Source organism: Echiichthys vipera, assembly GCF_963691815.1.
Source record: "Echiichthys vipera genome assembly, chromosome: 7".
NCBI lineage: Eukaryota > Metazoa > Chordata > Actinopteri > Perciformes > Trachinidae > Echiichthys > Echiichthys vipera.
In genome coordinates this window covers 34,477,473-34,491,164 of record NC_139832.1, presented here as the reverse complement: position 1 = coordinate 34,491,164, position 13,692 = coordinate 34,477,473, and the positions used below count along the sequence as shown (strand labels likewise).

At 40.3% G+C, this 13,692-nt stretch overlaps 1 protein-coding gene across 1 annotated transcript in view; it reads right to left on the bottom strand.

Annotated features, from left to right (window-relative positions):
* Positions 1-13,692, bottom strand: part of bmal1a (basic helix-loop-helix ARNT like 1a) — an 84,775-nt gene that overhangs the window by 28,424 nt on the left and 42,659 nt on the right. Inside the window, exons 4-12 of the mRNA XM_083916517.1 lie at positions 12,269-12,416; positions 11,950-11,970; positions 10,734-10,766; positions 9,262-9,291; positions 8,655-8,812; positions 5,551-5,630; positions 5,122-5,214; positions 4,189-4,306; positions 2,288-2,437 (exon numbers count right to left, since the gene is read on the bottom strand). Of these exons, the coding sequence (XP_083772643.1) occupies positions 2,288-2,437; positions 4,189-4,306; positions 5,122-5,214; positions 5,551-5,630; positions 8,655-8,812; positions 9,262-9,291; positions 10,734-10,766; positions 11,950-11,970; positions 12,269-12,416 (831 nt within the window). The remainder of the gene's footprint in view (positions 1-2,287; positions 2,438-4,188; positions 4,307-5,121; positions 5,215-5,550; positions 5,631-8,654; positions 8,813-9,261; positions 9,292-10,733; positions 10,767-11,949; positions 11,971-12,268; positions 12,417-13,692) is intronic.

Here is a 13,692-nt window from a genome sequence, read left to right as displayed (position 1 = left end):
ATTACGGTAACAGCGTACAGTCTTGACAGACATTCCTAGACATTACTTTGTGGACAAGGATTTTCCAGAGTTTCTCTATGAGGTTTAGGTCTAGTGCTGGCCATTTCATTGTTTCAATATTCTTAGCTTCAAGGAACTGCTTAACCTGTGTTGCAGTGTGACAGGGGACATTGTCTTGCATGAAAATTGCAGCTGATTGGGAGACAATTGCAGTGGAGGTATTGCTTGTTGCCGAAGGAGGTTCACATAAACGTTTGAATTCACCCTGTACAAGAGGCCCAACTCCTGCTGCAGAAAACATACCCAAACCATGACACATCTTCCTCCAAATTTAAGTAACTAATCCTCAGTCCAACACCCAACATAATGTTTCCCATCAGACACAAATAAATTTAAAATACTCTCATCACTGACGTGACGCTTTCTGCTGATGAGAGGTTTGGTCACTGCAGAGTGTGCTTTCAGTCCAAATTGTCTTAAACAACAAGACACTGTGTACAGAGACAGATCCTTGCTCTGTTCAGCACTGAACTGGTGAGCAACTCCAGCTGCAGTGTTGAACTGACTCCCCATTGAGAGTCTTTGCATTATCCTGTCCTCTCGTGCACTTGTTTTACGTGACCGGTCTTAAGTGTAATTCAGACGCCGAGCAAGAGGCTTAGGTAGAGGGATTACCATGTCTGCCACAAAACTGCTGGAATAAATCATCAATGGGCTCCTTCCGTTTGGATTGCATTTGGTAACACTCTTAAATTCTGTGTTTACGAAGCACGTTGTTGGTGCTTCTGTCAATGTGTAAGGACTCTTCCCATGCTACTGCAGAGGTTTGGTGTTATTTGGAGCAGTATTAGTGGGTAGAAAAACTGTTTTAATGCGTGCAACTTGCCGCCCAGAGTAATGTCTGTCCCAGATTTCTCCGATAGTTGTTCGTAAACAAAAAATTTGTCTCTAAGGCTTATTTGATGAGAGTATTTGCCTTAAAAGAGCCTGGGATCATTTTACAATGGAATGGCCAACCTCTCACTGATGGCTGAGAGGGTCATTCCTTTGGCCTTCATCACAAGTAAAACAGTACAAAACCATAATTGTATCATTAGAGGCAGAAAAAGCTTCCGCGAAAGTAAATTGGACCTTTTCATTTAGAACCTTGTATAAATTTGGTTTCGGAGAGTGGTTCATCCACTGGATTATAACACTGTACACTTTACTTACAGCTACAATATTCACAAATTGGATCACCTCATCAAGCTTCATACTTCACCAAGGAACCAGAAAAGGATGTCCACTCTCCCCATCTTTATTTTCAATCTTTATTGAACCACTGGCAGCAGCAATACGGCAAAACAATAAGTTTTACAAATTACTAAGTGTATTATTACTATTATTATTATTATTATTATAATTATTATTATTAAGGACCACAACATAGTCATATACTCTTTTTTTACACTTACATTCTTCTACTTCATACATCATTAGGTTATTACAACTTCCTTTCTTTTCTTCTCCTTCCTTCTTATACATTTATTTTATATGTCTGTCGGCGGTTCGATCCCGCCCTGCCCTACTTGTTTCATGGTTGTTGTGTCCTTGGGCAAAACACTTCACCCACCTTGCGTCGTGTGAATGCATATGACTGCTGTATGTTTGAGGAGGCGCTGATTAACAGCCACGCTTTCGTCAGTCTGCCCCCGTAAGCAGTGACTTCTATCGTAGTTTACCACCATGTACTGTATGTCTGTGTGAATGAATGGAACCTGGACTCTGTAAAGAGCCTTGACCACTGAGAAAGACGATATATAAATCCAATCCATTAATATTATTATTCACTTTCACTCATCACTCATCTTCAACCACTTATCCGGGGTCGGGACCTTCAGCAAGAAATCCTTCCAATCTTTGGGGGGTTGAATATTCACAATTGCAACTGTAAGTAATTTATTTAGAGAGGCCAACTTCCTTTGTTAATTAAAGGAAATGTTATAATGCTAATACTAGTAGTAATTCTAATAACTAAAGTATGATTCCTGGCTCTAATAAGGATGTGTCTCTAAAAATAGAAAAACAGGAACACCAGAAAAGCAGGGCCTTTGCTTTCATAAGAAGGTACTGAAAGACTGAAAAAAACAGTGTGTTGAGTACATGAGGTAAAGGCTGAAGGTAGAGAGGAGCCCTTGACAGGCACTCAAAGATGAAAACTGATGAGTAGCACAGAGCTTCTTCTACAAGAGCTGCTGGGGAGAGTTCGAGGAGGATTGTGGGTTTAAGTGAACAAACTGTACTGTACCTTTTTTCTTAGAGCAGGTGGAGGGGAAGTCTTTATCCTCTACTTTGACAGATGGCCTGTTGCACTTCATCCTGCAGAAAAACGACCTTCTAGCTCCAGAACAGAGTCTAGACGGGCCGGGGGTGATGTCGGTCTTCACTGGGAGACCAGCTGCAAATACACACACACACAAATTGTTTACATAGTAAGAGGTTCCAAAACCACCATGTGTTTTTCTTGAATATAATTGTTTTTTAATGTCTAGTGCAGAAGAAAATCCCTTTAGGAGTTCCTGAGATATCACATTCACAAGATTAAGAAGGACAGACATGAGATAACCTGAAAACATAATGCCTCTGGCCACGGCTGTCACAGGCGCAGAGCCATAAACATGTATTCTAATAATACATGAAACTCCTGAAGTGGAATTTCACAGGCTCTATTGTCAGTCCTGAATAATGCCCGTTTAAGCCATTTGTCTCCATCCATGCAGTCTTGTGCAATGTATGTATTGTATTACTTTTGTATTGTATTACTATTATTGTATGTATTTTGTTTGTTTGTTTGTTTGTTTGTTTGTTTGTTTGTTTGTTTGTTTGTTTGCTTGCTTGCGTGCGTGCGTGTGTGCAAATGAGAGAGAGAGAGAGAGAGAGCATGCAGCAAAAGGGCCGCAGGTCAGAATCCAATCCAATGGCCAATGGATGGCTGCAGAACTCATTTAAAAAAGTCTGTGCAAAGATGCTCGTGCACAGATCATTTAATGTGCTGCGTTCTACTACACCACATGATAAAAGTGTCTACTACATTTTGCCGTGTTGTTGTGGCCATGCTCAAATCACCACTAAGCCACCGGGCGCACTAACATTAAGCAGATTCCTAATTCAACACAGTAGATGGTGGCACGTGTAAACACAGCGGCTTGGCTCTCCCCAGCTTAGTTAGGCTTGGAAAAGCTACACAATGTCATCAATGAACAGTTGATGGCTCACCATGATGGTGTGATAATTGTAGCAGGAGTCTTAAACCATGCAGATTTCTAACTGGCCATGCCCAAGTTTCCTAAAAACAGAAATTCCCGACCAGAGAAAACAATGTGCTAGACCAGGTCTATACAGACATCCCTGGAGCAGCCACACAGGACAATGAGATCATCTTTCACTCACTCTGATTCCAACTAACAAGCCACTGATCTGCAGAACAGAACCAACAATCAGAACAGGAGATGGCTGGATAAATGAACCACATCTAAGCTAAAAGACTGCTTTGATAAAACAGACTGTTTCACGTGCAAACAAGTCCCAGACGTGGAGGAGTATGTTAGTTCATTCCTAGTATACATTCAATTCTGCACTGAAAATGTACTGACAAAAAGGACAATCAAGGTGTTTGCCAACCAGAAGCAATGGATAAAGGGTACAGTGAGAGCATGACTGTGAGAAAGAGGCGCAGCTTTCAGGTCTGGTGACAAACGAGCCCACAATGAGACGGGGGAAACTCCAGAGAGGAATTCAAAATGCAAAGCGCAACTACAAACAGTGCATTGAATCACGGCCACAGATTATTATTTTTTTAATTAAAAACAAATGAAAATCCAATACGTGCAAACATTTCTACAATTCTGAGTTTTTCTGTCAAAATGGGGTACATTAATGAGGAACAAAAATCCACAGATTTTAGCAAATAGCTGCAAATTAACAAAGAGTGAGAAATTTAAGGGGCTCGGGACATTTCTGTACCCACTTTATATTTTTAAACATTTAAACACTTTTTAAACCATTTTTGTACATTCACACTGCCAACTGCTGTTTCTTCTTTAATTGCATTTATTGTCTTGATATGTGTAAGGCAGCAAGTCACATGACATTTCATTGTATAATGACAATAAAGATGATTCTGATGATGTGTGTTTTGACTTGGCTTACTTTTAGCGTCAATAAGCCTCTCTCGTGGGGCTGTATCAGAAGAGGACAGCTGCTCTTTGACCTTGGCAATGTCCTTGGGATGAAGATAGTCAAACAGACTCTGACCTATCAGGTCGTTCTGGAAACAGCAGGGGACATACATGAGTGAGAAACAAAGAGAGAATAGAAGGAATGAAGTGAGAAGGGAATAGAGGCAGGGAACATATAACAATATGGAGAGGGGCAGAACCACTAACCAAAAACATTGACTTCTGTGAACAAATTCAAACATTTACTAGTTAAAAGTCAGTGCTGTGATTAATGCTACCTGGTGGGTTTTCTGGGAACCGGACTGCTGACACAGAATTTCCAATTCAAGTAAGAAAGTTGTGATGATCTGTCGCTTGAATTTGATAATTCATGGTGATACAATTCCACTGATTTGTGAAAATTCTTCAGGAAACACAAGTTCAACACAGAGATGCTGGTAATTTGCAGAATGAGGGACAACAGACTACTACTTCTTCTGTTTAACAATAACTTAAGATTGCTAAAAATCATTATCAACTATCTATCACCACTAACTTTTTGAGTAAAAAGCAGCAAATTGACAGAAGTCCCCTTTTCTCCAATGCACAACCCCAAGCTGTGTTTCCATAAACTTATTTAAATGTACGTTTTGAAGATTCACATTAAAAAGGCTGAATGGAAACAGCAAAATGTGTCATTTCTGAAGACTTCGCCCCATTTTTCTCTTGTAGATGCAGTTAGATGAACAAGGCAACTTGTTGTTTTTCCGAATATCACTCTACTCTGTTTACGTGAGGACTGCAGCCATGTGTAGCCTAAAGCACACCTTCTGACCAAGCTACAAAGCCTAGTTTATTCACTCCATACCAGTCGATGGAAACGTGCCTAATTTGAATTTCAAAATTATGTCTAATGTTAGCATACCTGACTATAGTTGAGAATCTTGTAGACTGATTCAGAAACAAAGAGGATCTTTCCACGGTCACACCCAACCACAAACAGGAAACCGTCAGCAGCCTGCATTAGCAAACACACAAAGCACTGGAGTAAGTACAATGCATTTTACTAATTCATTTTCTTCATTAAATAAAAACGAAAACACAAATTCTTTAAAAATACTAACTTTGATCAAATGTTTTAGGATACACAGTATGTTTTGGCTCTATTACATATAACTTGATGTTTTGAGTACCATAATAATTAGACAAAACTGGCGAATAAAATTATGCAAATTATTATTTAAAAAAATGCATGTTACAGACTTATTGTTGAAGTGGTGCACTGTTCAACTTCGACTATTCAACAATGCCACTTTGGAACTGTTGGATGCCTTATCATTTGTACTGCACTCACCCTTAATATCAAGTGTTTCAGTTCATCATCTGAGAGGAAGGAAGGCTTGTAGTTGGCCTCTGTGTACGGGTTGGCTGCACCTGCACACGACAGTAGACACATCACACCTGGAAGTATTAACACTGCTACAGCACATGTAACAGCTCATACTGTTTGGAGAAGGCAGGGACCGCTGCAATTGCCTCTCGTCAACTGAATTTTGCTAGATTTGTGCAAATGTATGCTCTTATGTCTTTTTCACTTTCACATCAGTTGTGCTTTTTGTGGTGGATGGTGACGGCACGTGCTTATGAGTCGCTAAAAGAGTGCAATTAATAACTTAATTACACATCAGGCCAACTCTTGGTCGGTGGGTCAGTCGGTTTCTGCTTTGGTTGGGCAAAGACGTTCAGAGGCTAGCTCTAGATGCTTTGACGAGACTCCCCTGCATATGGTTTAAAATTGCTGCCTCCCCCATTTTGGAGATGTTGAAAGATTTCAAGCATAGTTTGCATCTTTATTTTTCCTCTTGGTATCCTTTCTAGGTGCAACCGGCATTCCACAGATGATTGTTCATTTCTGGATTAATGTGAACTTTTGCTCTCTCTCTTCTTGGATTCTCTTTCTTGGAATCTCTTCACTCAACTATCTTCTGCTGGAACCAGGGACCAGCTGCTGCTCCCTAGGCCCTGAACATGGCCTGTAGTAGGATCATCAGCCAGGTTAACCAACCGGTTACCAACCCAACTGAGCAGAACAAAGAGCGATCTGATTCCTCTTTTGTCTAAGAGCAAATAACAAGGACAAGAACCTTTCCTTCAACCGGCTTCCTTCATAAGGACCAGACACTGGCATCGAAGCAATGCAACAACTTTCCTATCTCATGGACTGGTAACTGGTAACACCAACTGGGCATTATTACATTACATATTACATGTCCTGCATTTAATTGGTTCTCTGTGTAAGGTTTTTAATAAATTAAAGTTATTCATTTTTCTTTATTAATTTTCTTTATCAAATATTTCATTTGATAGTCACACTTTTGATCCAATTAGCTTAGAGCACCTACACCACCATCATTCATGAAGCCAGGCCTCAGAAAACTCGCATCAACACATGACACTCTCACTGCAGACTACAGGTGGCAGGCTCGACGACACGCACGGTAATAAATTCAATAAATGAGAATGGTAGTCGCACAGCAAACGTTTACCATGGTAACCCAACACCATTCTACAGCCAGCTTGATTACTTTTATATCCTCTACAGGTCGAAAGTGAGATAACAGTCTGGGAAAAAAACACAAACACTTTTCCATACTTTTTTCCCTTTTTCCATACTTATCAAGACCTGGAAAGTACTCAAATTAAATTCTGTAATTTTCCAGATATTTCAATACTGTTTAGGAACCCTGTAGAGAGGATTGCTATGAGCTATGATCAATGAAAACTATCCGGACTACGTGGACAAGCAAGATCGTCTCTGCGTCCATCTCTGCCTCTACATCAGAGGGGGCACAGAGACATGTGATTAGGTGATTCTCTCTGTGTGCTGATCTGGCAGCCACTCTGTTTTATGATGAATTATGCACAAGTTGAAGGAGCCTGAATATGCTACCTGGAGAATTCCTATAGAAACCAGGATAATGCTGCATACATACAGTATTCTCCTGGTTATGGAGCGCCGCTGCTCAACTGCGTGGGTGCGGCTTCGACAAGTGATTTGACCGAAACAGAAAGGCAGCTAAAGTCTTTCACTTCAAAAGCAATGTAGAAACTGAGTTCTGTCTTTAGGTTATGAAAGAGTTTGTATCTTCATACGCTGATCCCCTGACCTACAGGAACATCTCAGTACATAGTAGTGTGTGTGTGTGTGTGTGTGTGTGTGTGTGTGTGTGTGTGTGTGTGTGTGTGTGTGTGTGTGTGTGTGTGTATGTGTGTGCGCGCACGTCCACTTGGAATCATTGATGAACTGATTAGATTTAGGAGGTTAAAGGTCAAAGTCACTGTGACCTCACATTTTGTCCATAACTCAAGAATTCCTTGAGGGGAGACATTTGGTCAAATACTGACAGGAATACTGGAGTCAGCTCCCTTGACTCTCTTGGCACAAGAGAGTCAAGGGAGCTGACAGCTGTAGTTGGTGATCAGAGCAGAAAACAAACTAGCAGTAAATTTGTCATATTTTTGACTAACTGAAGTTAAAGTTATGAATATTAACCCAATTCTGATAGACAAACGTGTTTCACTGAAAAATATTTTTGCGATATACTGTACATTGTTTATTCTTTTCTAAAACAAGCTCATTTTCATCCATGTCTGTCCAGACTGATTTTATATGTAATGAAGATTTCACTAAATGTAATTTAATAAAAAGGTATTAAGTGTATTTTTTGACGAAATGAAAGTTATCATACCGACTACAAATATGAATGATGCTGCCAAGAAGCTACAACATCTGAAATGTGGATGCTTGACACACATCTTCATATCTATCTAATCAGTACAGCTTCAACATTAGTGTCAGCAGTTCAGTATTTGACCAAATGTCTCCCCTCAAGGAATTCTTGAGTTATGGACAAAATGTGAGGTCACAGTGACTTTGACCTTTAACCTCCTAAATCTAATCAGTTCATCAATGATTCCAAGTGGACGTTTGTGCAGCATTTGAAGAAATTCATTTAAATCCTGATAAACCAGAGTTGAAGATGATATTAATAAATTGTTGCTATTGTCGGTCGACTAGTTACTGAATTGACTAAATGTTGCAGTTCTATCTCTGATCCAATCTTACCTTTATATTCCCATTCATGGAAAGACAAAGTAAGCTGTGCCAAAGAGCTTTGAACATTGAAATATAATTGCAATATTTACTGAGAAACTTCCCTTGTTGCTCTTCTGACAGATGTGAATACAGTATGAATGCAGTATTTTGCCAGTGTTAGCGATGATGAGATGTTTTTGCAGCTATTTTATCTTACCTACAAGCCTGTACTCTTTTTACGCAGACCTTGATAGGATCAGATTTTTACTCACTAGTTGTTCACAGCACCAACCACAGTTAACTGAACCCTCAGCCATTGATCAACCTCCCAATATTCAGCAATTTTACCAGTTCATGCTAACCTCTGAGTGTCTTCATGTGCTGGACAGCCATGCGCAGGACTGTCAACTTGTCTAGTTTGCGGGACATAGCGTTGCAGGTGGGCACCAGTGAGGCCAGCTCGTCGATGAAGCTGTTCATCTTGTCCCTGCGACGCTTCTCGATCTGGCTGTGAGCCTCTCTGTGGAGGATGAAGCATCAGGCATTAGCAGGTCTTACAGTGATACCATCTGGCTGGTATAAGTCTGAAGAAAATAAATCATTTTAGTTGCCTTTCACCAGTTGTATGAGCAGAATCCTAAAACTGCACAATGCAGGGTATACTTAATGACTGTAAGAACACACCCAAGGGTCTATCCAACTTTTCTGTTCTGTCTTCACTAGCTCTACTAAAAAAGGAGAGTTATTTCCACGCAAGAGAAAGCAAGCTTGTCATTAGCCAATAGGTATGCTTTTACAGTCCGTTACTTCCACATAATGCTTGGATCTATACACTTCAGCGTATTAAGTTTCTTATTCTCAACGTACACAAAGCTCTCGCTTTTTCCAATAAGAAGAGGGACATTTAAGTCATGTAAGAGAGATTACAAAGCAGGAGGATTGAGAAAGAACAGAAAGGAGTTTTTATACCTGGCATTCTTAATCCGGCCCTGTTGGTCACTAGAAAGACAAACAAAGAAAAAATAGACAGGAGAAAATGGCAAAAAGGGAATGTTTCAGAAAGAACAAAAATCAAGGTTTGAGGTCATTTATGGGACAGGAGGTATACTTATGAGGAGGGAAGGGGGTGAGGTCCAGCAAACCTCACAGATTCCGTAACCATCTCATTTGTTGCTTCATGCTACAGCATTACACACACAACTGGGCATTATTACATGTTATGAGACTTTATGAACGGCATGACTGTGTTGATTCAGTTGAGGATGTATTTTGGCAATGCTCCACACATCTATTGCACGCACAAACACTCTGTTAACTATAACTTAGACCCTTTTTAGATCACTCCAGCTGTTGCTTTTGTGCAATTGAAACATTCACACCTTTTCTGAAAGGGTCCAAGCCCCACATCCCTTCTCCTTTGACACACACTCACACAGACGCGCACACACACACGCACACAGAGTTTCGCTTTAAACTGCACTCATAGGGTAACTGTTCTCAAAATTAAATTTCTAATTGCTTTCAGTAATATCTTCCCATGCGAACACTTTTTCCCAGGTTTTGACATATTAACTCAACTTGATCGAATCGCCCTTGTCTATGGGAGTTGCCATATTGTCAGACTTTGACTTCACCTTATTTCCTCTTACCAAAAAAGGGCATGTGTGTGACATTGGGGTGAGGGAGATACATCCATCTGGCTGACGTTTACCTCTGAGGAGAAGTGAGGCCAAGAGGCTAACTGTCAATCAATAAAAACTAGCCTGGTCCAAAAACATTCACCCCCTTCAGTGTTTTCATGGAAATATGACCAACGTCAAATAGGTTTAATTTTGCTGTGAAAACATGGGGATCAATGAGAAACTGCTCTAGTGCAGTTTTTTGGCACTTCTGTGTTGGATCAACCAGGAAGCTGCTGTGGTGGCTTGGGTCCAATACTAAAATGGGAGGTGATCATTTTGACATGTCCCATTGGATGTGACCTTTCCCTGGACAATGGAAAGCATAAAGAAGTGTATCATACTGGGCCTAGTAGGCCGCTCTCCAACAGTAATGGTATTTAAACCTGTATAATTCATTCAAGATTTCATGAATATGAGTGCTAGGTTTCTGAAATCCTGAAGGAAACCCACAACATAAACTTCTACGTCTCCCGGGTTGTAGTCTCATAATGCAGCGTGTGCTTCACAGAGACATGACTGGATGGATATATTCCGGATGGAAATGCAACCACTGTTGGCTTTTAGACAGTATAGGCACAGACCTCAGATTCACGATTCAGTATCCAATCAAAGTCTCCCCCTCTGTTCCTGAGTTAAAAACATTATGTCACAGTGACCTTCACCTTTGGGTGGATGGGGATGGGATGAAACTACAGCAAATACAACACTACTAAAGATTTAAGCCTCCATTATACCAGCACGGTAATGATGGCCTCTTACCTTCCCAGTTTATCTTTGTCTGGGTCCATGTCGCTAAGGAGGGAAGACAGGAGTTATAAGTATTAACAAAAACATCAGTGAACATTCAAATAACACTTCAGAAATGTATAAGGGGGCATAAAGGGGTAGAGTGGGTTTTCTGTCAATTCAATATTTCTTGGTAGTGGGGCGGATAAGCTGAAAAAGCGTTCATTTTGTGATAAAAGCATCAAATTTGGTACACTCATTGCTGAATACATGTTTAATGATATTGGACATTGGGCTATCGCAATTTATTTTTTTTCTGATGGCTGTGGCGGTTTACTGGCATGGAATGTTTTCAGCACTCATCATCTCATCTCATCTTCAACCGCTTATCCGGGGTCGGGTCGCGGGGGTAGCAGCTCTAGCAGGGGACCCTAAACTTCCCTTTCCCGGTCCACATTAACCAGCTCTAACTAGGGACTCCAGAGGCGTTCCCAGGCCAGTGTGGAGATATAATCTCCCCACCTAGTCCTGGGTCTTCTCCGAGGCCTCCTCCCAGCTGGACGTGACTGGAACACCTCCCTAGGGAGGCGCCCAGGGGGCATCCTTACTAGATGCCCGAACCACCTCAACTGGCTCTTTTTTTTTAACTCAAGGGAGCAGCTGCTCTACTCTGAGTTCCTCACAGATGGCTGAAATTCTCACCCTATCTCTGAAGGAAACTCCAGCCACCTTCCTAAGAAAAAACATTCCGGCCGCTTGTACCCGCGATCTCGTTCTTTCGGTCATGACCCAGCTTTCATGACCAAAAGTGAGGGTAGGAAACGAAGATTGAATGGTAGATTGAGAGCTTTGCCTTCCGCCTCAGCTCTCTTTTTGTCACAACGGTGCGTTAGAGCGACTGCAATACCGCCCCTGCTGCTCCGATTCTCCGGCCAAACTCACGCTCCATCCTCCCCTCACTCATGAACAAGATCCCGGTACTTGAACTCCTTCACTTGGGATCAGGACTCATTCCCGACCTGGGGAAATCAATCCTGGGGTTTCCTGCTGAGAGCCATGGCCTCAGATTTAGAGCACAGAACACATCTACCAAATTTCATGCTTTTATCACAAAGTGAACGACTGGTGTAAAATATTGACCTAATCTGCCCCACTATGGTGCAAAATCAATTGAGGGTCACTGATATTTCAGATATTGATCAACTTAACTATGTGCTATCTATTAACAGTGAGTCATGTTGGAACTTACTCAAATGAGAAGCCATCAATTCTGCAAAGAAACACAAATGTATTTATGAATTTCTGTCATTGAGGTAATGAGAAATGTGATTGTTTAAAATAATGAGTAAAAACAAACCAGCAGTGTTTAATAGTAAACCTTTCTTTCTTTTCCCCATTGCTTTCCACATGTCCTACTTTCCTCCTATGCTATTTGTTGCCTCGTATAATTTTTCACTCCACTTTCATTTCTTTGTTCCATCCTCATTTATTGCGCATCAATATGTTCTATCCTACGTTTATTCTCCATTTTTGTCTTTGCTTCTTTCTCTTCTTCCTGGTGTCCTTACTGGTAATCGGTAGTGCTGCCCTTCCTCTTGCGGGTGTAGTCCATGCCAGGTGTGCTGATTGAGCTGGAGATGAGGTCAGTGGACCCGGGGGACATGAAGTCAGTCATTGTAGACGAGATGTCCATCCTTTGGTCTGCCATCAGGTCATCTGCAGAGCAAACACAAAAACCTCTATTATTCAACCGAACAACTCCTAACTGACTTTTCTGAACGGAGTAGGTGATTTGTAAAAACTGGACCATATATATACACGTCTGTTCTCTCTCCCTACGTTATACAGCCTTCCCTTCATCCAAAGAGAGTACTCGACCTTATGCGATTTTCACTTTAGGATATTCTGTATTAACCAAGACCCCTCAGCTGATAAAAAATGCTGTGCCTCAAAAGCGTTTGGGCCCTCACAACTGGGCTGTGTTACATATGTACAAACGGACAAAACTTAAACATAATGCCTCTGGCCACAGCTTTCGCTGGCACCAATGTTTAAGAATGTTATTTTTCTGCATTTTTACTAGGGTGTAATGATTCATCCACTACATCGATGTGTCTATTTATATTCCTACGATCCAACTCCATCGATAGGTGCTCAGCAAGTTGTCCTCAACTGGCAATGATATAAAATCGATGTGAAACGTAAATAATCTATTGTATGTATAGTAACAATTAACATATTGTATTGTATGTATTTTAGCATCTTAAATTGTAAAGACATATTAGATTCACTCTTGGCCATTGTCATCAGCATGTCTCAACAGCGACAGCAAGCCAGCAGCGACAACAGAACACAAAATGGGTGATGGCGGGGAAGAGCAAGAGATTTCCAACCCACATTTGAGGTCCAGCTAATGAAACACTTTGGGGATAAGTCACTCGCTGTCTGTAGGGTTTGTTAAAGTCAGATTAAATACAACGGCAATGCTACCAATCTTTCAACCTATCAAATATTTTTATATTCAACCTGAAGAAATGTTTATTTATTTTTGTTAAATATTTTTGGTCTACCGTTTTTCTTGAAAATGAGAATAGAAGCATTTATATATATATATATATATATATATATATATATATATATATATATATATATATATATATATTTATATATATATATATATATTTATATATATATATATATATATATATATATATATATATATATATATATATATATATATATATACACACACACATATACATTAGGGGTGGAACGGTTCACAAAATCCACTGTTTGGTCATATCACGGTTTTCGGGTCACGGTTTTTCGGTTCGGTTCAGTTGTTTTTTCTATTTCTTTTAGATTCTAAAAATACCATGTATCAGATCTGTAGCCTGAAAAATTTAAATTAGATATTCTTAAGGACATGTCATGCAATCATGCAAAAACTGAAATAATAAGGCGGCTTGCTTAGGGATTACTGTAACAATCT